This window comes from Chaetodon trifascialis, chromosome 20 (assembly GCF_039877785.1).
Source record: "Chaetodon trifascialis isolate fChaTrf1 chromosome 20, fChaTrf1.hap1, whole genome shotgun sequence".
Classification (NCBI taxonomy): Eukaryota; Metazoa; Chordata; class Actinopteri; order Chaetodontiformes; family Chaetodontidae; genus Chaetodon; species Chaetodon trifascialis.
Window position 1 is genome coordinate 838,279 of NC_092075.1, and position 19,970 is coordinate 858,248.

General features: G+C 47.2%; 3 protein-coding genes across 3 annotated transcripts; all 3 read left to right on the forward strand.

Moving 5' to 3' along the window:
• The first annotated feature begins 1,800 nt into the window (after positions 1-1,800).
• Positions 1,801-8,982, forward strand: dbnla (drebrin-like a). Its single transcript, XM_070989108.1, has 15 exons — positions 1,801-1,920; positions 2,057-2,112; positions 2,537-2,649; positions 2,864-2,938; positions 3,215-3,355; positions 3,442-3,519; positions 5,188-5,339; positions 5,427-5,481; positions 6,150-6,215; positions 7,016-7,127; positions 7,206-7,427; positions 8,129-8,197; positions 8,338-8,432; positions 8,536-8,605; positions 8,710-8,982. Exons 1-15 carry the CDS (start codon positions 1,838-1,840, stop codon positions 8,844-8,846), a joined length of 1,524 nt encoding a protein of 507 aa, XP_070845209.1. The 5' UTR covers positions 1,801-1,837; the 3' UTR covers positions 8,847-8,982.
• A 325-nt stretch (positions 8,983-9,307) lies between these two features.
• Positions 9,308-10,986, forward strand: LOC139348917 (cytochrome c oxidase subunit 5B, mitochondrial-like). The gene is made up of 4 exons (XM_070989316.1): positions 9,308-9,421; positions 10,337-10,407; positions 10,549-10,648; positions 10,795-10,986. Exons 1-4 carry the CDS (start codon positions 9,325-9,327, stop codon positions 10,905-10,907), a joined length of 381 nt encoding a protein of 126 aa, XP_070845417.1. The 5' UTR covers positions 9,308-9,324; the 3' UTR covers positions 10,908-10,986.
• Positions 10,987-11,714: 728 nt separating this feature from the next.
• On the forward strand, positions 11,715-16,185 carry cox5ba (cytochrome c oxidase subunit 5Ba). Its single transcript, XM_070989314.1, has 4 exons — positions 11,715-11,839; positions 12,901-12,971; positions 14,017-14,116; positions 14,915-16,185. Exons 1-4 carry the CDS (start codon positions 11,743-11,745, stop codon positions 15,025-15,027), a joined length of 381 nt encoding a protein of 126 aa, XP_070845415.1. The 5' UTR covers positions 11,715-11,742; the 3' UTR covers positions 15,028-16,185.
• The last annotated feature ends 3,785 nt before the right edge of the window (positions 16,186-19,970 follow it).

Genomic DNA, 19,970 nt, shown 5'->3' on the forward strand with positions numbered 1-19,970 from the left:
TGCAGCTGAGGAGGAGCAGAGGTGTGAAGGGGAATGTTAATGTTACCTGTGACAGCCAGAGCAGATAAGAAAGGAGGTGGGGGGGCAAACTGAGGCAGGGGAGGAGGCGGAGGGGGGAGGAGGACAGGCGGGGGAGGGAGCTTAGCCCCAGGGGGCAATTTGCTCTTGAGCTTCAGTCCATCAATCACCCATTCATTACTAACAGGATCATCAGCCCGCCTCACACACTGAGGGGAGGGTGTGTGTGTGTGTGTGTGTGTGTGTGTGTGTGTGTGTTGATTTTACTGTTTCTTCTTCTCTTAGGATGGGACTTCTGCTGCCAGCCAGAAAACAACAGAATGAAAAGAGTTTGCTGAGTTTGGTTCTGTGTGGACGCAGCGTGGGATCATGGGAGTTGTAGTCTTCACTGTTAAACAAGGAATGATGGTGTGGCATCAGACTGTGTGAGCTGGACATGAGTCACACACACACACACACACACACACACACACACACACACACACACATCCTGATGTCCAGGATCAGCCGATGGCTTCTGTCTCTCTGTGAGGTCCAGAGAGACACCGAGACACTTCAGCTTCAATCAAAGCTCTACTTCCTCTGTTTGTCCTTGTTGTCCCTGCTGCTTGCAGTATTTAATATGTCTTATGTTGACACTCCCTCTAGTGGTGAGGTACCTGTACCACAGGTGTGTGGAAACATTAAAGCTCATGTTCATAAACAGCTTGTCCACTGGAGACGCTAAACCCTGAACATGAATTAAAGAATATTTTCACCTCTGAAACGTCTTCTTCTCCCCTCAGAACAAGTCATGATGTTGAAGATCAGGTGAACACCAAATTCACTTTCCAGATGTTTCACTGCACATGTGATACAAAGATAAAAGTCTTCATCGCCTCAGAGGGAGCTGTGTGACGTCAGATCAGCGTCCTCCACTGATGTCACTCGAGTCAGTGTCGAAGACTGAGACAAATCTGCTGATGTGGAGTCAGAAAGAAGCGAACTGACCAGAGGTGTACAGCTGCTGGTCAGCTCTACTGCAGGTGCATTATGGGTAATGAAGAATGTGTGCAATAAAAAAAGACAAAATCTGCAGTTCAGACTGACTTTGATCCTTTTTTAATTTGAAAAGTGTTTCAGGTGAGTTAAACAAAGCCAGAGTCGTTAGCTTAGCTTAGCATAAGGACTGGAAGCGTAAATACAAAAACTCTGTTTGAAGAATTCTTTTGTCCTGATGCTGCACTCGTTCCTCCTCTGTGTCATAATCACAAATAAATCACACCCTGTTTCTGGCATCCAGGTCACACACACGCACACACACACACACACACAAGCACGCACACACACACACATGCACACAGACACACAGACACACACACACACACACACACACAGACACACACTCACACTCACACACTCACACACACACACACACACACACACACACACACAGACACACACTCACACTCACACACACACTCACACACACTCTTGTTGTCCTTACTGTTGCTCCGCTCTGTCAGCTCAGTGTAGAGGACTATACTATCGTGAGTAAATGTTCATCTCGTCATTCAGACACGTTCATGCGCTCATGCTAATGGATGAATGAGTGTCAGTCACAGGTTCACAGGTGTGTAAGAATGTGGCTCATCAGGTTTTCTTCTTCTCCCCAGACTGGTTCGACACAGCGGAGCTGCTCAGAGTCGTTCTGCTGTGGTCGAGTGGAGTTTGAGCTGCAGGATCACCTCCTGCCCTCTGCTGAGCTCTGTGACGGCTGTCAGCAGCAGATCTCTGACTCTCTGACTCTCTGAACTGTGGATGAAGAAACTGGAGCAAAATGGCCGTGAATCTGAGTAAGAACGGTCCTGCGCTCATGGCCGCTTATAAAGAAGTGGTGGACGGCAAGTCGGACACAAACTGGTGAGCTGTCTCTTCGTGACTGTCTCTGAGACAAATTTGACTTCCTGAAACGTCCTGCGATCGTCTGTTAAAAGAGGCGCAGCCCTCCAGCACGATGCACTAACAACACTCTGCTTTGTAACCTGTGTGTCTTCAGGGTGCTGTTCACTTATGAAGGCAACAGTAATGACATCCGTCTGGCAGGAAAAGGAGGTAAGATCTACTACTACTACTGTAGTATCAGCAGTAAAAGTACACAAACACTGCGCAGTAAAACGTCTCCTGTGTCTGATTCTGTTTGTTCTCACTGAAGCTTCAGTGTCAGAGCAGCATGTTACTGCTGGAGCTGCTGCAGGTGGAGCTGCTTTAAATGCTTCATGTACTGTTAGGTTAGTCCAGCGGGGCCCAAACCAGGGGCCGGGCCCCTCTAAAGGGTCGGTAGATGAATGTGAGGGGTCGTCAGATAATCTGTGAATTTAACCTTGATTTCAGTGTGAAAGAACCTGATTAGAAACATACAAGTTAACAAAAGTTTCTGACTTTGTTGTGAATGAAGGCAAGATCACAATCATCAGGACTCACCTGACTTGTGTGTGTGTGTGTGTGTGTGTGTGTGTGTGTGTGTGTGTGTGTGTAGATGGTGGGTTAGAGGAGATGGTGGAGGATCTGAACAGTGGAAAGGTGATGTACGCTTTCTGTCGGGTCCAGGACCCCAACTCTGGTCTGCCCAAATATGTCCTCATAAACTGGGTGAGACACACACACACACACACACACACACACACACACACACACACACACACACGTTTGTACTTCTATGATTGTGGTGACACTTTAACCTCTGAACTTTTCTCAGGACATCTTTATTTATTTGTATGTTTGTCTTTCCTGTGTGTGTTCATGTGTACACACACACACACACACACACACACACACACACACACACACACACACACACACACAGACAGGTGAAGGTGTGAAGGACTCTCGAAAAGGCTTGTGTGCAAACCACGTGAGCTCCATGGGCAGCTTCCTGAAGGTGAGTGTGTTCAGCTCACATCTTCATCTTCATCTTCATCATTTCTTATTCCAACTGTAGTCAGCAGGTCTGTGAGGCAGCTACTCTTTGAGCTAAATGCTAACACCAACATGCTAACATGCTAACAGTGACAATGCTAACATGCTGATGTTCAGCAGGTATGTGTTTGCCATGTTTAGCCTGTTAGCATGCTAACAGTATCAGATCAGCAGTGAAGTCCGGCTGGGGCTGATGTGTGGGACGCCCTGATTGGCTCTGACATGTGTGTGATCGCAGGGAGCCCATGTGACCATCAACGCCCGGGGAGAGGACGACGTGGAACCGGACGTCATCCTGGACAAAGTGGCCAAAGCGTCCGGGGCCAACTTCAACTTTCACAAACAAACAGAATACAGAGACGCTCCCAGAGGCCCCGTGGTGAGAGGACACACACACCAGCACGACGCTGAAGAGTGTGTGTGACCACAAATCACTCTCTGACCGCTTCCTCTCTGGTGTGACAGGGCTCTGTGTATCAGAAAACCAACGCCATGGAGGAAATCCAGCTCACCAAGAAGGACGAGTTCTGGGTCCAAGCACAGGTTTGTCCTCATGTTCACCCCGAGTATCTGAGTACACAGCCTGAGTATCAGAGTACACAGCCTGAGTATCTGAGTACACAGCCTGAGTATCAGAGTACACAGCCTGAGTATCTGAGTACACAGTCTGACTATCAGAGTACACAGCCTGAGTATCAGAGTACAAACCCTGAGTATCAGAGTACACAGCCTGAGTATCAGAGTACACAGTCTGAGTATCAGAGTACACACCCTGAGTATCAGAGTACACAGCCTGAGTATCAGAGTACACAGTCTGAGTATCAGAGTACACACCCTGAGTATCAGAGTGCACAGCCTGAGTATCAGAGTACACGGCCTGACTATCAGAGTACACAGCCTGAGTATCAGAGTACACGGCCTGACTATCAGAGTACACACCCTGAGTATCAGAGTACACAGCCTGAGTATCAGAGTACACGGCCTGACTATCAGAGTACACAGCCTGAGTATCAGAGTACACACCCTGAGTATCAGAGTACACAGCCTGAGTATCAGAGTACACAGCCTGAGTATCTGAGTACACAGCCTGAGTATCAGAGTACACGGCCTGAGTATCAGAGTACACAGTCTGACTATCAGAGTACACGGCCTGAGTATCTGAGTACACGGCCTGAGTATCAGAGTACACAGCCTGAGTATCAGAGTACACGGCCTGAGTATCTGAGTACACAGTCTGAGTATCAGAGTACACAGCCTGAGTATCAGAGTACACAGCCTGAGTATCAGAGTACACGGCCTGAGTATCTGAGTACACAGTCTGAGTATCAGAGTACACAGCCTGAGTATCTGAGTACACGGCCTGAGTATCAGAGTATACGGCCTGAGTATCTGAGTACACGGCCTGAGTATCTGAGTACACGGCCTGAGTATCAGAGTACACGGCCTGAGTATCAGAGTACACAGTCTGAGTATCAGAGTACACAGCCTGAGTATCAGAGTACACACCCTGAGTATCAGAGTACACAGCCTGAGTATCAGAGTACACAGCCTGACTATCAGAGTACACACCCTGAGTATCTGAGTACACAGCCTGAGTATCAGAGTACACAGTCTGACTATCAGAGTACACAGCCTGAGTATCAGAGTACACAGTCTGACTATCAGAGTACACAGCCTGAGTATCTGAGTACACAGTCTGAGTATCAGAGTACACGGCCTGAGTATCAGAGTACACGGCCTGAGTATCAGAGTACACGGCCTGACTATCAGAGTACACACCCTGAGTATCAGAGTACACAGCCTGAGTATCAGAGTACACAGCCTGAGTATCAGAGTACACAGCCTGAGCATCAGAGTAGACAGCCTGAGTATCAGAGTACACAGGCTGAGCATCAGAGTACACAGCCTGAGTATCAGAGTACACAGCCTGAGTATCTGAGTACACGGCCTGAGTATCAGAGTACACAGCCTGAGTATCAGAGTACACGGCCTGACTATCAGAGTACACACCCTGAGTATCAGAGTACACACCCTGAGTATCAGAGTACACAGCCTGAGTATATGAGTACACACCCTGAGTATCAGAGTACACAGCCTGAGTATCTGAGTACACAGCCTGAGCATCAGAGTACACAGCCTGAGTATCAGGGTACACAGCCTGAGTATCTGTCGCTGTATTTGGTGTAAAAATACTCGGGCTGTCTTCCTCAGATGGATGAAGACGTTCGTCGACGGGAGGAGAGCAGACGGGCGGAGCAGAAGAGACAGACGCTGGAGAAGGAGAGGAGGGAGATGGACGAGAAGCAGGCGAAGGAGAGGGAGAGGAGGACGAAGGAGCGAGCTCAGCAGATTGAACTGGAGAAGTACGTCAAACACACACACACACACACACACTCACACGCTGAGAGTCAGAGCCTCTGATTGGTTCTTTCGGTTTCATGGCGTTTCAGGATGTATCAGAGGCAGAGAGAAGAAGAGGAGAGAGAGAGAGCGCAGCGGCGGCTGGTGAGGACAGAACGTTTCCTCATTGTCTGTCAGTCACGATGAGACAGGTGTGGGTGAGGTATTACTCTGACGTGATGCTCAGGTGACTGAACCTGCAGAGCTCCAAAGGTGATCACAGGAACCAAGAACTGGACCCCTCAACCAATCACAGCACAGCGTCTGTCACAGCCTGTGTGATGTCACTGAGAGGGAAGTGCAGGGACCAACTTCCAGGAACAAGAACATCTTGATCTGGACGCCTCGACGTCCCGACAGAAAGACGAACGGGTCAGAAGTTTGTTCTCTCTCGTGTTGGTGACGCTGACCAATAGGAGCGCAGAGCCTCTTCACCTGTAAACAAGCTGAAGTGACGGAGGAGTGATGGTGCTGCGAGGTGGAGCTGTGACACAGGTCGATTCTTCTTCACCGCTCATCACACACACCGCTGCAGACGCCATGTTTGTTTACATTTATGTCCCTGGAAGTCGGTCAGTAGCTCCTCCTTCCTGGTGACATCACACAGGTTGTGAAAGATGATGAGCTCTGATTGGTCGGGATACGGTGTGTCATGAGAGGCTGACTGTGACACTGACCGTTTGACAGACATAAATAAAGTTTGAGACACGTCCAGACTGCAGCTGAACGACTTCGTCTTCAGGATCTAAAATAAACATCATGTGTTTGTTTAGGAGCAGGAGAAAAACACAAACAAGAAGACGGGCATCAGCTCTGCTGTGTCGGTGCAGACAGCCAACGTGAGTAAGACTGGAGACACGTGAATGAATGAATCAATCGATTGATCGATCGATCAATCATGTCATTCTAACAGTTTTTAACATATTTTATTACGTGTGGAGTCTCAAAGTGTGACGAGCTGCTGCCTTCAGACGTGTTCGTCCTCATTCTGTTTGTAGGTTGGGTCTAATTAAAGAAGCTGTTGATTATTGTTTATTTATCTTGAACCAGGAAGTGCTGAGACTCACCTGCTGAAACTCACCTGCTGTAACTCACCTGCTGAAACTCACCTGCTGTAACTCACCTGCTGTAACTCACCTGCCGTAACTCACCTGCCGTAACTCACCTGCCGTAACTCACCTGCTGTAACTCACCTGCTGAAACTCACCTGCTGTAACTCACCTGCTGTAACTCACCTGCTGAAACTCACCTGCTGTAACTCACCTGCTGTAACTCACCTGCTGTAACTCACCTGCTGAAACTCACCTGCTGTAACTCACCTGCTGAAACTCACCTGCTGTAACTCACCTGCCGTAACTCACCTGCTGTAACTCACCTGCTGAAACTCACCTGCTGTAACTCACCTGCCGTAACTCACCTGCTGTAACTCACCTGCTGTAACTCACCTGCCGTAACTCACCTGCTGAAACTCACCTGCTGTAACTCACCTGCCGTAACTCACCTGCCGTAACTCACCTGCTGTAACTCACCTGCCGTAACTCACCTGCTGAAACTCACCTGCCGTAACTCACCTGCTGTAACTCACCTGCCGTAACTCACCTGCTGTAACGTCCCTTTAAACTCTCGCTGTCTTTCTCAGGAGGCCAAACTGCTGATTTCTCAGAGGTCCTTTAATCCCAGAGACGTGTTCAAGCAGAGGGAGCAGAGCTTCGAGGCCAACGGCCGACCGCCTCCGGCTGCGTCCAGACCAGGTAACCAGCACGAGTCCAGCGCGAGCGCGCCTGAAGAAGAAACATGATGACTCATGGCGTTCATGTTTTCACCCTCAGGGAAGCTGCAGAGTCCGTTTCTGTCTCAGAAATCCTTTGAGAGAGAAACTCCTGAGTATCGTCCAGCTCCAGCCCTGCCTCCGCTCTCACCTGTCTCACCTGTCTCACCTGCCTCACCTGGGTCACCTGTGTTACCGGCCTCACCTGTGCTGTCTCACTCACCTGCTGCAGCTGTCTCCCCCACACCACCAGAGACAGCAGGCTCACCTGTTCAAGCTGCAGGTGAGACACAGAATGAACGTAGACGTCAGTTAGTTCCTCATTACACAATGATATTTATTATATTTGTTACGTATTTTGTGTTTATTGTTTATTTTCAATATTAATATCTTATATATTGCTGTAGTATATCATGTAAATGTCATCTTACTGTATTTCACCTTATATTTCACGTCATACTGCGTTATGTTCACATTACACAGTTTTATTACATCATGTATCATGTTTTATATTCACACAGACGCAGACTGAGTATTATCACTGGATGATGATATTTTGGTTTTATTTTTATTTTGGCATCATTACTCTTACATGTACTTTGTACACTACGCTGTAATTGATCACACCTCTGTACTGCAGTATTAGTGGTACTTTGTGTGTTTGTACTGCTTGTCTTTAGATTTTGAGTTTATTTTTTTGTATTTTGTTCTTATTTTTATTTTATATGATTTATTTCTTGCTTCTCTCTGTGTATATGTACTTTTTTCTGTCGACTCCGCTGCTCAGCTCGTCTGTCACTGACGTCCAGGCAGCTGCAGTCCACAGCACTGTACATTATGGGATGGAGAAAAGTCACGATTCTTATCTTCTACGATTCAGAGTTGATTCACAGATGTTCAGTGTGGTAGCAGTACTTTTACTGTGGTAAAGGACCTGAATACTTCAGTGTGAGTACCCAGACTGTGTTTCTGTCTCTGACTCAGACGCTGCTTACACTGAAGAGGAGGAGTGGTCCGATGAGTTTGATGACGAAGCAGATGAAGCTGCTCCAGGTATGATAAGTATTTTTACTGTATTAGTACTTCTACTAAAGTAAAGGATGTGAATACTCCTGGAAACAGAGAACAAAGAGGGATTGTTTTACCTTCAGTGATGATGATTGTGATGCACTGATGGACTGACGTGTCTGCAGAGGAAAGTCCAGCTCAGGATGATCTGTATGAGGCACCGCAGCCCGCCAGGACGGAGGACGACTTGTATGAAGATGTTTACCAGCACACCTCCGCCGTGAGTCCACGCCGCTGCTGTTCAATAGAAGCGTTTGATTCGCTCCTGAAAGGCAAAGACACATTTCTTCTTCTTCTTCGTTTCTTTTTCCGTCTGTGTTTAGGATGAAGAGCACGGCACAGAGCCCAGTGGACAGAACCTCTCCGCCAGAGCCCTGTATGACTACCAGGCCGGTGTGTACACACACACACACACACACACACACACACACACACACACACACACAGAGCATATGTGGCACATGTCTTATTGTCTCACCATCACGTCTCCTCCACAGCGGACGACACTGAGATCACCTTTGACCCTGACGACATCATAACGAGGATAGAGATGGTGGATGAGGGTTGGTGGAGAGGCTACGGCCCTGACGGACATTATGGGATGTTCCCCGCCAACTATGTGGAGCTCCTGTAGCTGTCATCACTCAGCTCATGTTTGAAAAGCCCTGTCTCTTGTCTCCTACATCAATCTGTTTGTCTTTGTCTCTAATTGTTTACCATTGCTGCATTAATAGACTGCTATAAAAATCCCAATAAACACGTCATTCCTCAAGTCTGGCAGTGTGAATGTATGCAGAGCATCTGTCTTAATACCACACATTATTAATAATATTATTTTGATTACTTGAGATGAACATCAAATAATAATTTCCATTAACAGTCATAAAATAATTAAAATTAAAATAAAAATATCAGTAATATAATAAATGTAATAGCTATCAATATTACTATTATTATGATAAATGATTATCTGTTAGAAAAAACAGTATCAAGATTTAATAACAGTTTAAATGACACGGTTGAAAAAAGCGCTACGTCAAAACCAGGTGACGGACGGGACGCATGTGACGTCATATCCCCGCGACTAACCACCACACAGCGACGAAGGAGAGATGGCTGCAAGGTTACTGCTGCGCTCGGCGTTCAGAGCCGCCACAACCTGCCGGGCTGCCCCGGTCCCCGCTCTGACCCGCGGCAAAACGGCTAGAGGTGAGGACGACCACAACACCGAGTCATAAATCCCGAAAGACGGAGGGAATATGATTTAAAGAGGGTTCATCCAGAGCAGGACAGACAGCGGAAGACCGTTAGCCCTGTGATACTCAGACCAAACTACGTTTACAAATCTGTGAATTTAATTTGAACTCGTGTGTCATCTGATCTGTGTCGCTCATAAAACAAGAAGACGCATTCGACCACAGAATTACTCCGAAATTTACTGTAGTTCGGCACACTAATTATACATTGGACTGTTTTATATTTAAACTGCGTGTCTCTTTATATGTCATGAATTTAGCTTTCTCAAATGTGACACAGTTTCCATCAACGTTAAGTTTCCTCATCTGCGAGGACGGCTGGTGCAGCTGATGGCAGCTGGGCGATGTGTCTGAAACTGGATTCAATAAGATAAAAGAATTCAAGAAATATCTGATAACGTTGTTCCTAACTTCCTGGTAATACCTTTCTTAACTAACATGTATGTGTAATTAATGTGTAATTTGGTGCTAGTTAATAAAGACGGTGGTCAACTGGCACACTTCCACTTAATTCCATTTTATTGCTGCTAAATGTGAAAAAAGTGAAATTTGTCTTAAGGTGGACTTTCAGTTAAAACAAAAAACAGTAAAAAGTTTCTAATAATCACAGAACGTTTTCTTGGGTTTAAAGAAATTAATGTTTTTCATGAACATTAGCAGCAAGTCGTTTTCCAGAAAATGTCTTGAGAAAGTTATTTGAAATTTATTCAGACGTTATGAGCCATAAAATCAATATATCAGCATGTTTTTAATGACATGATTATATGAAGTGTTGCTCAGCCATGTTTACTGGTTAAAATAGTCCTGCCGTCCCTCCTGTGACACGTTGAGTTTAATTACAAACTGCCGTCATTTGGTCCTTCGTCAGGGATCCCCTCTGATGAGGAGCAGGCCACAGGACTGGAGAAGGTCATCATGTCGGCCATGAAGGATGGAACGGTACGAGCATTGATCTAAACTAGCATTTGTCTGTGCTCTGCTGGTCTTTGTACCTGTCAGTCAATCGATAAGCGGATCAATAAGTGAACGGTTCATGAACGGATCACAGTTGTAATGACAGCAAACCTTCCTCTCCTGCAGGATCCCTACAACATGATGAAGCCGAGGGACTTCGCCGGCTCCAAGACGGACCCCCACCTCGTTCCCTCGGTCACAAACAAGAGGATTGTGGGATGTCTCTGTGAGTTACCTGTGAAATGACATAAACACCTCGGAGACGTTGGAGAACATTAGACCTGCAGAACACGTTAGCACTGAACTCTCAGAGCTCTGTCATGTGGCTCTGCTGACGGCCGGCTCTAACCTGCCCTGACTTCCTGTCTGCAGGTGAAGAAGACAACACGGCTGTGGTTTGGTTCTGGCTCCACGAGGGCGAGCCCCAGCGCTGCCCGTCCTGCGGCTCCCACTACAAACTGGTGGCCCATGAGATCCCCCACTAACTTACACACCTGTGTTCATCACCTGTTAGAAATGAATTTACCTTTTTGGTTCTGTCTACTTCCTGGTCTTAAGTCATGCGTCTGATTGGTCTGTGACACCTCCGTGCTGACCTCATCAGTCTTTGCTTTACATGTCACACAGGGATCAGATTTGGTTTGGGACACAACTCTTCATCATTTCCAGTTTACGTTCACACCTGTACTGTACGATGTCACACCTGCTCCACCTCCTGCTGTTGAACCAATAAAGATTATGAACTCCTGTTTGTGGACGTCTTTCACTCTTTGGACCTTTGTCTCCGGGACATTTTGGCAGCGTTGTTCTGTGTAGTTAACCTCGTGTTTTCAGGTGTAGTTTGAGCTGCAGCTGCATGAGGAAGACACTGTCGGACTGTGTTTGGACGATGGTGTGAGACCTGAAAGATCTTTGACTTGCAGAATGGGAAAACCTTCACATGCTAGTTCTGCTAACTTGTAGAGACTTTTACACTCAGTTGCCAGTTTATTAGGCACACCTAATGATACATTTGAATCAGGATAAATTTTATTGCCTGAGTATATGTTGACATACAGTGCAAAGACAAAGTTTCTCTCAATGAACAAAGAGCTAAAAGTAAAGTGTAAGTACACTGAGACTTACCAAATTAAAACTGATCCTGAGTTCAGTATTTGTCAACTGTCATTCATATAAATTTAGTGCACAAAGTTTCTAAATTAAATATCAAATTAAACAGATTTTTTCCTGCCTTAAATCGACAGTCAAACCCAGCGACGCCGCTATAAATTCTACGTCATCAGCGTGCGACGAGATTCGTCCGACAGGAAAGAAGAAGAAATGGCTGCAAGGTTATTGCTCCGCTCGGCTTTTAGAGCCGCAACTACCTGCCGGGCTGCCCCGGTCCGTGCTGTGACCCGCGGCATGGCGGCTAGAGGTGAGGTTGAAATCAGCAACGAGCTTTAAAGTCTGAAAGACCGCTGAAATTATTTTCAAAAGGTAGTTAAGCCGCGGCGAGCTGAGCCGGAAGACCTCCGAACAAGCTAGCTGTTTAGCATTAGCGGTGTTAGCAGTGCTGCTCTGTTAGCTCCGAGAGGTCAAACGTGACTTTCAGTAATTACAAAGTCAATGATGCCTACAAATTCATTTTGTTAACTTGCGTTTGTTTCTGATTAATAGTGAAAAGTGCAGGAAAATATGCAGTTTCTCAAACATGACTTTTAACTAACTGATATTGACCAAAACACAGAACCATAGCCTGTTAGCTCAGTGTCTCAGGACTGACGCTGAACGCTACGTAGCCACAGCTAACCAGTTCACATAACCACGCGAATAACCAGCACGGATGTGGAATTCAGAGTAAGTTAATCTGAGTCATAGGCCACAGTAGTAGAATGAACATGTTTACCCAGAGTTAACAGTAAGTTTGTATTAATGGTATCTTATTGCCAATCAGCTAGCTGGTTAGCTAGCTGGTTAGCGGTCCTCCCCACAGATCAGAAACTCACGTCGTTAATAAGTTTTCCACAGTGAGTGTGTTTACACTGCTTCTTATGATCAGGTTTTAGGTTGATTGTTGCACATGTAAACATCATATCCTGATGTCAGACATCTGGGTGAGCTAGCTGGAGCTCCGTGAAAGACACTGAAACACTGTGGGGTGTAAACACCTGATCCAGCCTGATGATGAAGTCAGGACTGTACACAGATCAGGAAGCTGGATCCTGTCAGAACCACGTACTCAGGGACATGAAGAATCTGGTTTCTCACGGTCCATGTAAATGGTACATCCTGAATATGACCAAAAACAGGGTATTACTGGAATACACACATTCACAAAGTCAGTGTTTAAAAATCTCTGTGGACCGAGCGATTAATATAAAACAGAAGAAGAAGAATGAAAATCAAAGAGTGTTAAAGGAGGTTTGTGAAATGAAAGCCCTCGTTTGTTGCCTTTGTCTCTTCTGTCAGACATGCTTTAACTTGCTGTGTTTTCAGGGATTCCCTCTGATGAAGATCAAGCCACCGGCATGGAGAAGGTCATCATGACGGCCCTGAAGGACGGAGCGGTAAGACCACTCACCCGGTGTGGTTTGGAGCGAGTGTCTCACATGTCGACAGGGCTCGGCTCGAACGGTTACCGGGTGTCCGTCAGGGTCAGCTGGGTTGATTTTTGATCTGTGAGGATCTGAGAACAGCTGCACTGCTGCTGCATCGAAGGTTGACCCGCTCAGTGAAACGCTTCAGATTCAAAGTGTGAAGTACCTGATAAACCACGCAGACCTCTGTTAGTCACTCACAGTTAAGCTGATGCCTGGGAACCACTTCTAAAGTGAGCGCTGAGCTGCGTTTGGATGTCGATTAACAGCCTGCTCCCAGATGAAGTCTGGTAAATAGAACTGAGGAGACGAGTCGTTTGGGTTTACTGCCTTATCGCACCTGAACACACCTGAACACACAGCCGATAACTGCATGAGTTCAACCGCACACGCTTCAGCTCATGAGACGAGACAGATCACAGCCCGATCACTCGATCAATACGTCCACACGACTGTCGCTGTGAGCCAGATGAGCTGCAGGAGGTGGACGTACGGCCATGTTGATCGCAGGATCTCCTGTCTCCTCCAGCTCAGAGATTTCACACAAGCTCTTTTATAATTAGTCCTTTAGGAGATAAGACATGTCCAAAGCTGGTTAATTGCTGGAGTCTGTTATCTTCTCCCAGCAGCTGTGCTGGGAGACAAACTGGGAAATTAACTTCACTTATCTCAACCTGGAAAACTTAACACACCAAATGTCTGTTTTCTGCCGAGAAGTCCCTGAACGCCCCGAGTAACGAGCCTCGACCGTCACAGATGGACACCTCTCCGTCTGCCTGTCTCTCTGTCTGTCTGTCCACCGGTTTAAATTAAAAGTTTGATTTGTTTTATTATCCTGAACTGAACGGGATTAAAGAGATGTGCACGTCGACAGGTGTCTTATTTGCATAGTAGTGACATGAAGTAGAAGTATTCAGTAGCAGTACATGGGAGCATGTGAGTGTCCTGTGCGTCTCTCACCTTTCCTCCTGAGTTTACTTCATTGTCATGCTGACCTGACCTTCCTCTCCTGCAGGATCCCTACAACATGATGAAGCCGAGGGACTACGCCGGCTCCAAGACGGACCCCCACCTCGTTCCCTCCATCACAAACAAGAGGATTGTGGGATGTCTCTGTGAGTTACCTGTGAATCTGACTTTCCTGCAGAGGCTGTTGAGTTGAATCTGTCCACCAGCAGCACGCTCAAAGCTTGAATCTGGCCTGTGTTTGCAGACGTGATGAGACGTTTATTTTTAGAGACAAAGCATCAGTGAAGAACGTTCAGGAGGAGAAATCAGCCTGAACACGTTCATGAAGTGAGAGACTGATGAGGAGCTGCAGCTCAAAGAGCCAATCTCCCCCTCAGGCCTCAAACATCAGTCAGAACCAGTGAAGTCTTCATGTTTTAGTGATTCACAGTCACTGTATGTGGGAGGCGGAGCTGGATGGTTGCCATGGAGACGCTCAGGGGAGCGGGAGGTTAACCAGCCGTCAGTCTTCATCACGTCTTTTCTCTGGTAGAAACACGCTGTAACGAAACACGTCTTACGTAAAGGTCCGCTCGCTTGCTCGCTCAGCCACCAGCTGAAGCACGATCAGAGCTCAGCTCTTCTTCTTCACCTCCTGCTGGACCCCGGAGCAGTAAGGAGCTCCTGACTGAGGCTGGAGGTCCACCAGGGGGCGGCAGTGAGCCTCACTCCAAACACAGTGTATTTTTCAGTTTCACTATAGAAAAGACGTCAGTGATGAAGACGAGCTGGTCGTTAGGGTTAAAGTCTGCTGAAGAGCAGCATGTGGTCGCTTCCTGAGCCGTTTCCATGAGAGGAGTCCAGGATGTCTCCCACACGGTGGACGAGACATCCCAGAGTGATGTGAATCCTTGTTAACGTCCTTTAGAGTGTCTCCTCTCAGCTGTCTGACTTCCTGTCTGCAGGTGAAGAAGACAACACGGCGGTGGTTTGGTTCTGGCTCCATGAGGGTGAGCCCCAGCGCTGCCCGTCCTGCGGCTCCCACTACAAACTGGTGGCCCACGAGCTCCCCCACTAACCTCCACAGACCTGTCGTCACAGACGTGTGTATCCGTCAGAATTCTTCATCTTAACCTTCAGGAGACAGCGCCGTCTTCATCCTCCTCTCCAGGAAGTCGAATTAACTTTTTGGTTCTGTCTACTTCCTGGTCTTAAGTCATGCGTCTGATTGGTCTGTGACTCGACCTCCGTGCTGACCTCATCAGTCTTTGCTTTACATGTAACAGGGATCAGATTTGGTTTGGGACACAACTCTTCAACATTTCCAGTTTACGTTCACACCTGTACTGTACGATGTCACACCTGCTCCACCTCCTGCTGCTCAGCCAATAAACTGCTTCACTCGTTTGTTTGTTTGTTTGTTTGTTTGTTTGGTCAAGAAGGTTGAATTCAGGCAACATGAAAAATGTTTTAATCGAGGGTCCAAATACATCAAACCTCAAAACTCCTGATGACCAATCAGAGACGAGGATTTCTCTCACTTTCAAACATCCTCACGTCTTCTTCAGTGACGATATTCTGCAAAAATAAGTTTGTTTGTTTTTTTGTTTAAATGTGTTTATTTGTGTGAAGTCTTTCGTATCTCCTCCAGCAGTTCATTGGTCCAATTAACAACCATCTCATACGTGTATTCAGGTGTATTAAAGGGGATTAAACGATTGAATTTTTATCAGCTGAGATGGAAACAAAGAGAACTTGAGCATGAATTTCTGCCTCTAGAGGACGACGAACACGCTCACATTAACACGTTCACACTAACACATTCACACATTAACACGTTCACACACTAACACGTTCACACTATGATGCAGAGAAAGAAGTTAAAAGTTAATAAAATCACTTTCAGCTTTCCTGAATTTAAAACAGATAAAATATTTATGACCAATAATATTTAGTCATGAAAACGTGATGTTCTTCTGTTCAATAAGCTTCAGAGACCCTTCAGTCTGCCTCCAGGGGGCGCCGCTTATGAGCATATTCAACATGTGCTGCTGTGTGTCACTGACTGTACACCTGTACTACACACCTGTACTCATTCAGGAGGGAGTATTCAGATCCTTTACTGCAGTAAAAGTACTAATACCACAGTAACACAGAAGTCCTACATTGAACATGTTTAATCATTAAAATGTACTTGAAGTATTGAAGTAAAAGTACTGCAGTGCAGTTAAATGTCTCCTGTGTCTGCTGTCCTCTTGTCTCTGGTCTCAGCAGGACGTTCCTGTTGTTGGTTGAGGTGGAGCTCATTTTAAACTGATGGTTCCTTTCATTCTGGATCAATCAGCTGATCATTTCCTCCATCCATCCATCGATCGATCGATTGGTTTGGAAACGTGAAAACAGTGAGAAATGTGCTCACAGTGATGATTAATCTGTAAAGTAAGGAGAGACTGAAGCAGATGAATTTAGTGAAGTAACTCTGAGATGTACTGGAGTAGAAGTACAAGTACCACCGATGTGTTGTTGAGTACATGTACTTTCTTCCGTCCCATGAGACGGCTGTAAACAGAAGACCAGCAGACGCAGCAGGAGTCCAGGATCCAGACGAGCCTTTATATCTGCCTTTTATAACACCAACGAAGAAGAAAAAGGACATTTTACGTGGATCCACGTTTCCTTTGTCATCAGGCAGCAGCTAGCCGCATGTGTTAGCATCAGTTAGCTTGTAGCACGGCTGACCCCAGGTCAGTGGGACGGCTGATCCATGCAGACAGACTTTATTAAAACCTCCACCCAGCGCTGATCCCTGCGACCTTTACACACCGACTGCAGCTCGTTGTTCTGTCAACACCTTTAATTCACAGCGGACACACACACACACACACACACACACACACACACACACGCACGCAGCCGTCCTCTCACCATCGTCCTTCCATAATTTGTTCCTGGACTTGTTTAATCTGGATTTTCTGGCACAGAGTCGACGCTTCGCTCGGAGTCAAACCGTCGATCAGTCGTCACGTGTTGAATCCTGGAGGAGCCTCGTCGATCACATCTGTCACATCTGTCTTTGGCTTCAGCGCACAGGAAGACAGACTGATCACGCCGCGTCAGTCACAGTCACAGGTGAAGTGCTTCAGCGCTCAGCCTTAAGCTGACTCTGACCTCTGGGCAGGTGCAGGGGGGCGGAGCTGTCCGTGCTCAGGTGTGCAGAGGTGACGAGCTGCTGTCATCGACTGTAACAGGACGCTTTTATCACGTCAGCGTGGAGATTTCAGCTGGGAGAAACATGGAAACTGACAAATGATTGTTAGAGAGTGAAACAGACCCCGCCTCCTTTCACACCACACACCTGACCAATCACGAGCCAGGTGATCCAAAGGTAGAACAAATTTTAACCAAAGTTCAAGAAAATCAGCAAGATTCAATGAAGGTCTTTTCATCCGCTGCTGTCAGCATGTGAACATGAGGAGAAGGTTCATCGAGATGACAGCAGGTGGCGCTAATGCTGCGCTCAGGTGCCGTTAAAGTGTAGAAGAAGAGGGTGGGCGGTGGGGGGGTTCAAACTTCAGTTAACGTGTACTGATTCAGATTCAAGACCTTTGAAACCAGCTGGATTTGCCTCCCTGTGACTCGCTAACAGACGACAGGAAATGAAAGGAGAAACAAAAAGGTCCATCACAGATTCCCAGCTGGACTCAAACCAGTCACGGTCAGCGTCTGCAGGACTGCACTTCTGCGTCTGAACTGACTTCAGAGACGTGATTTCTCGGAGCCGTCTGACGTCGCTCTTCCTCGTGGGAAGCCATTGTTTGTGGCCGTCACTCACCTCCTTGTTAGTGACTCTTGACTCAAGGCCTTCGCTCTTCTCACCTGCTCGCTGTGATTCCTGCCCTTTAACGAGCTCCTGAAGGAAACTTCTTTCTTCCTTTTCACAGCGTTTCTGTCGCCGGCTTTGATGTGTCCACGTGGGAGGAACATTTCTGTCGCCAGTGAAAATCCTCATTTAAGACGAGCTGTCAGCATAAAGGACAGCTGAAAGACGTCTGCTGATCAGGAAATGACACAAGCCTCGTCGTTAAACTGGAAATTAACTCTCAGTGCAGTCTTCATCTTCATCAGCGTCGAGCGAACGGCTGCACGAGGCTGGAAGCTAAATGCTAACATGCTGACGTTTAGTCAAACCGAAGTGTCGGACTCATTAAAAATGATTTTTCTCTGACGCATCGAGCAGGTTTGGATCCACCTGAATCTGACCTTCGCTCGTCACCAGCGACGTTAGAATAGTTTCACTGACGGGATCAAAGGGGACTCGAACCTTTGGTTTGTGGTTCCTGACCCGAGGACCCGGTCTGGACTCGATCTGATGGATCTAAATGTCAGACGCTGCGGCTCAGCGCCCTTTGACCACGTTTCCCAGCTGACTCCCGTCCTACGTTTAGATTTCCAGACCAGCTGATCTGAAGAAGCTCGCAGCTGATCTGAGCCTTCTCGCTCGCTGTCCGTCGATAGAAGCACCGCAGCCGTTTCCTGTCCTCCAACGGAGGTCTGCGAAGGTGGAGCTGATGTTCTTCATCGGTCAGCGAACGATGGTCGGTCTCAGAAAGAGGCTGAGGGGCTGCAGGCGACTCATGTTTCAACAGGAAGTCACAGAGCAAAGCTTCCTGTGCGGAGACGTGACAGTGAGGACGGCGATTGTTCGTCCAGAGGACATTTTGACTGAAAACATTTCATTTCCTTTAAAAAGATTCAGCTGTCTTTGAACCTCGTCCTCGTTTGATGTGTCCGTTTCCTCTGAGGGACAAAGAGCTGTAATACCATCAAACACCGAAGGCATTCTGGGTAATTAGGCTTCACATACGCTTCACCAACAAACAATAAGACGCTGAGAACACACACACACACACACACACACACACGCACACACACACACGCACACACTCGTGGAGGGACAGAGAGGAAGTGCAGCATCACCGTCCTCTTCAGTCGTCATAGAAACTCATCTCAGGAGGCATTCCAGCAGCTGATTGGCTGTTCAGAGTCACCAGAGACGCTGCAGTGAAGACGAGAAATACACAATATGTGTCCCAAGCCTGCGTCCAACAGTGGTGTCTGTAGTAAAAGTACACAAGTATTACAGGCTTCATGGAAAATATCAGCAGTAAAATGTATACAGTATACACAAAGTACTAACTAATCTGTAGTTACAGTAATATCAGAAGTAAAAGTACAGAAGTATTGTCAGCGTCATGCAGTAAAAGTACAGTTAGTTTGTTCATACTGAAGCTTCAGTGTCAGAGCAGCGTGTTACTGTCCGAGCTGCTGCAGGTGGAGGTACTTTAAATACAGGTGGAGGTACTTTAAATACAGGAGGAGGTACTTCAAGTACTTCATGTAGTGTGAGCTGGTTTAAGGCGGCGTGTTAAGGCGGAAATCTCACATCATCCAGCAAACATTCGTGAATCAGTTGTGATGTGTACTTGAAGTACCCTCAGCAGCTGTTTGAGGGGACGGACAGAAACATCTGGAGGCAAACATCAGGAGCATGAGCAGCAGGACGCTCAGGACCCTGAAGACGAGATGCCCGCTGACCTTCACGTGAGGCTCGCAGACCCCAAACTTCAACGCCGGCTTCACCGTCAGCGAGGAGACACGAGCGTGGACGCCGTCTCCCTCCTGATGTCCCCGAGCTGCTTCGAGGATGCTGTTACCAATCTAAGCTGCTGTCAGACCAAAGCACACACATTTTCCACAGAGAGCCGGACGACGAGGCCTTGGCTGACTCCACCAGGTGAGGACGCACCTTTCAGGTGAGCTGCAGCTCGTTGTGCTGAGAAGAAACTTCAGACCGCACACGCTGAGATGAAAACTAGCTCAAAGAGCAAACGTCCAGGCTGCGTGTCGTCTAACGAACATCGAACAGCTCACATCCAATCACTGCAGCCGTGTTGTCGCCTGCTGCAGCCGTCAGGTTTGATTTCAGGCGGCGGCTCATGAAGTTTGATTAGTTTCTGTGTC

Coding starts and splice junctions, on each gene's coding strand:
- dbnla (XM_070989108.1), top strand. CDS start 1,838: ATGGCCGTGAATCTGAGTAAGAACGGTCCTGCGCTCATGGCCGCTTAT. Junction 3,520..5,187: donor AGTTCTGGGTCCAAGCACAG/GTTTGTCCTCAT, acceptor TGTCTTCCTCAG/ATGGATGAAGACGTTCGTCG. Junction 8,606..8,709: donor CCTGTATGACTACCAGGCCG/GTGTGTACACAC, acceptor TCTCCTCCACAG/CGGACGACACTGAGATCACC.
- LOC139348917 (XM_070989316.1), top strand. CDS start 9,325: ATGGCTGCAAGGTTACTGCTGCGCTCGGCGTTCAGAGCCGCCACAACC. Junction 9,422..10,336: donor CCGCGGCAAAACGGCTAGAG/GTGAGGACGACC, acceptor GTCCTTCGTCAG/GGATCCCCTCTGATGAGGAG. Junction 10,408..10,548: donor CGGCCATGAAGGATGGAACG/GTACGAGCATTG, acceptor CCTCTCCTGCAG/GATCCCTACAACATGATGAA.
- cox5ba (XM_070989314.1), top strand. CDS start 11,743: ATGGCTGCAAGGTTATTGCTCCGCTCGGCTTTTAGAGCCGCAACTACC. Junction 12,972..14,016: donor CGGCCCTGAAGGACGGAGCG/GTAAGACCACTC, acceptor CCTCTCCTGCAG/GATCCCTACAACATGATGAA. Junction 14,117..14,914: donor GAGGATTGTGGGATGTCTCT/GTGAGTTACCTG, acceptor TCCTGTCTGCAG/GTGAAGAAGACAACACGGCG.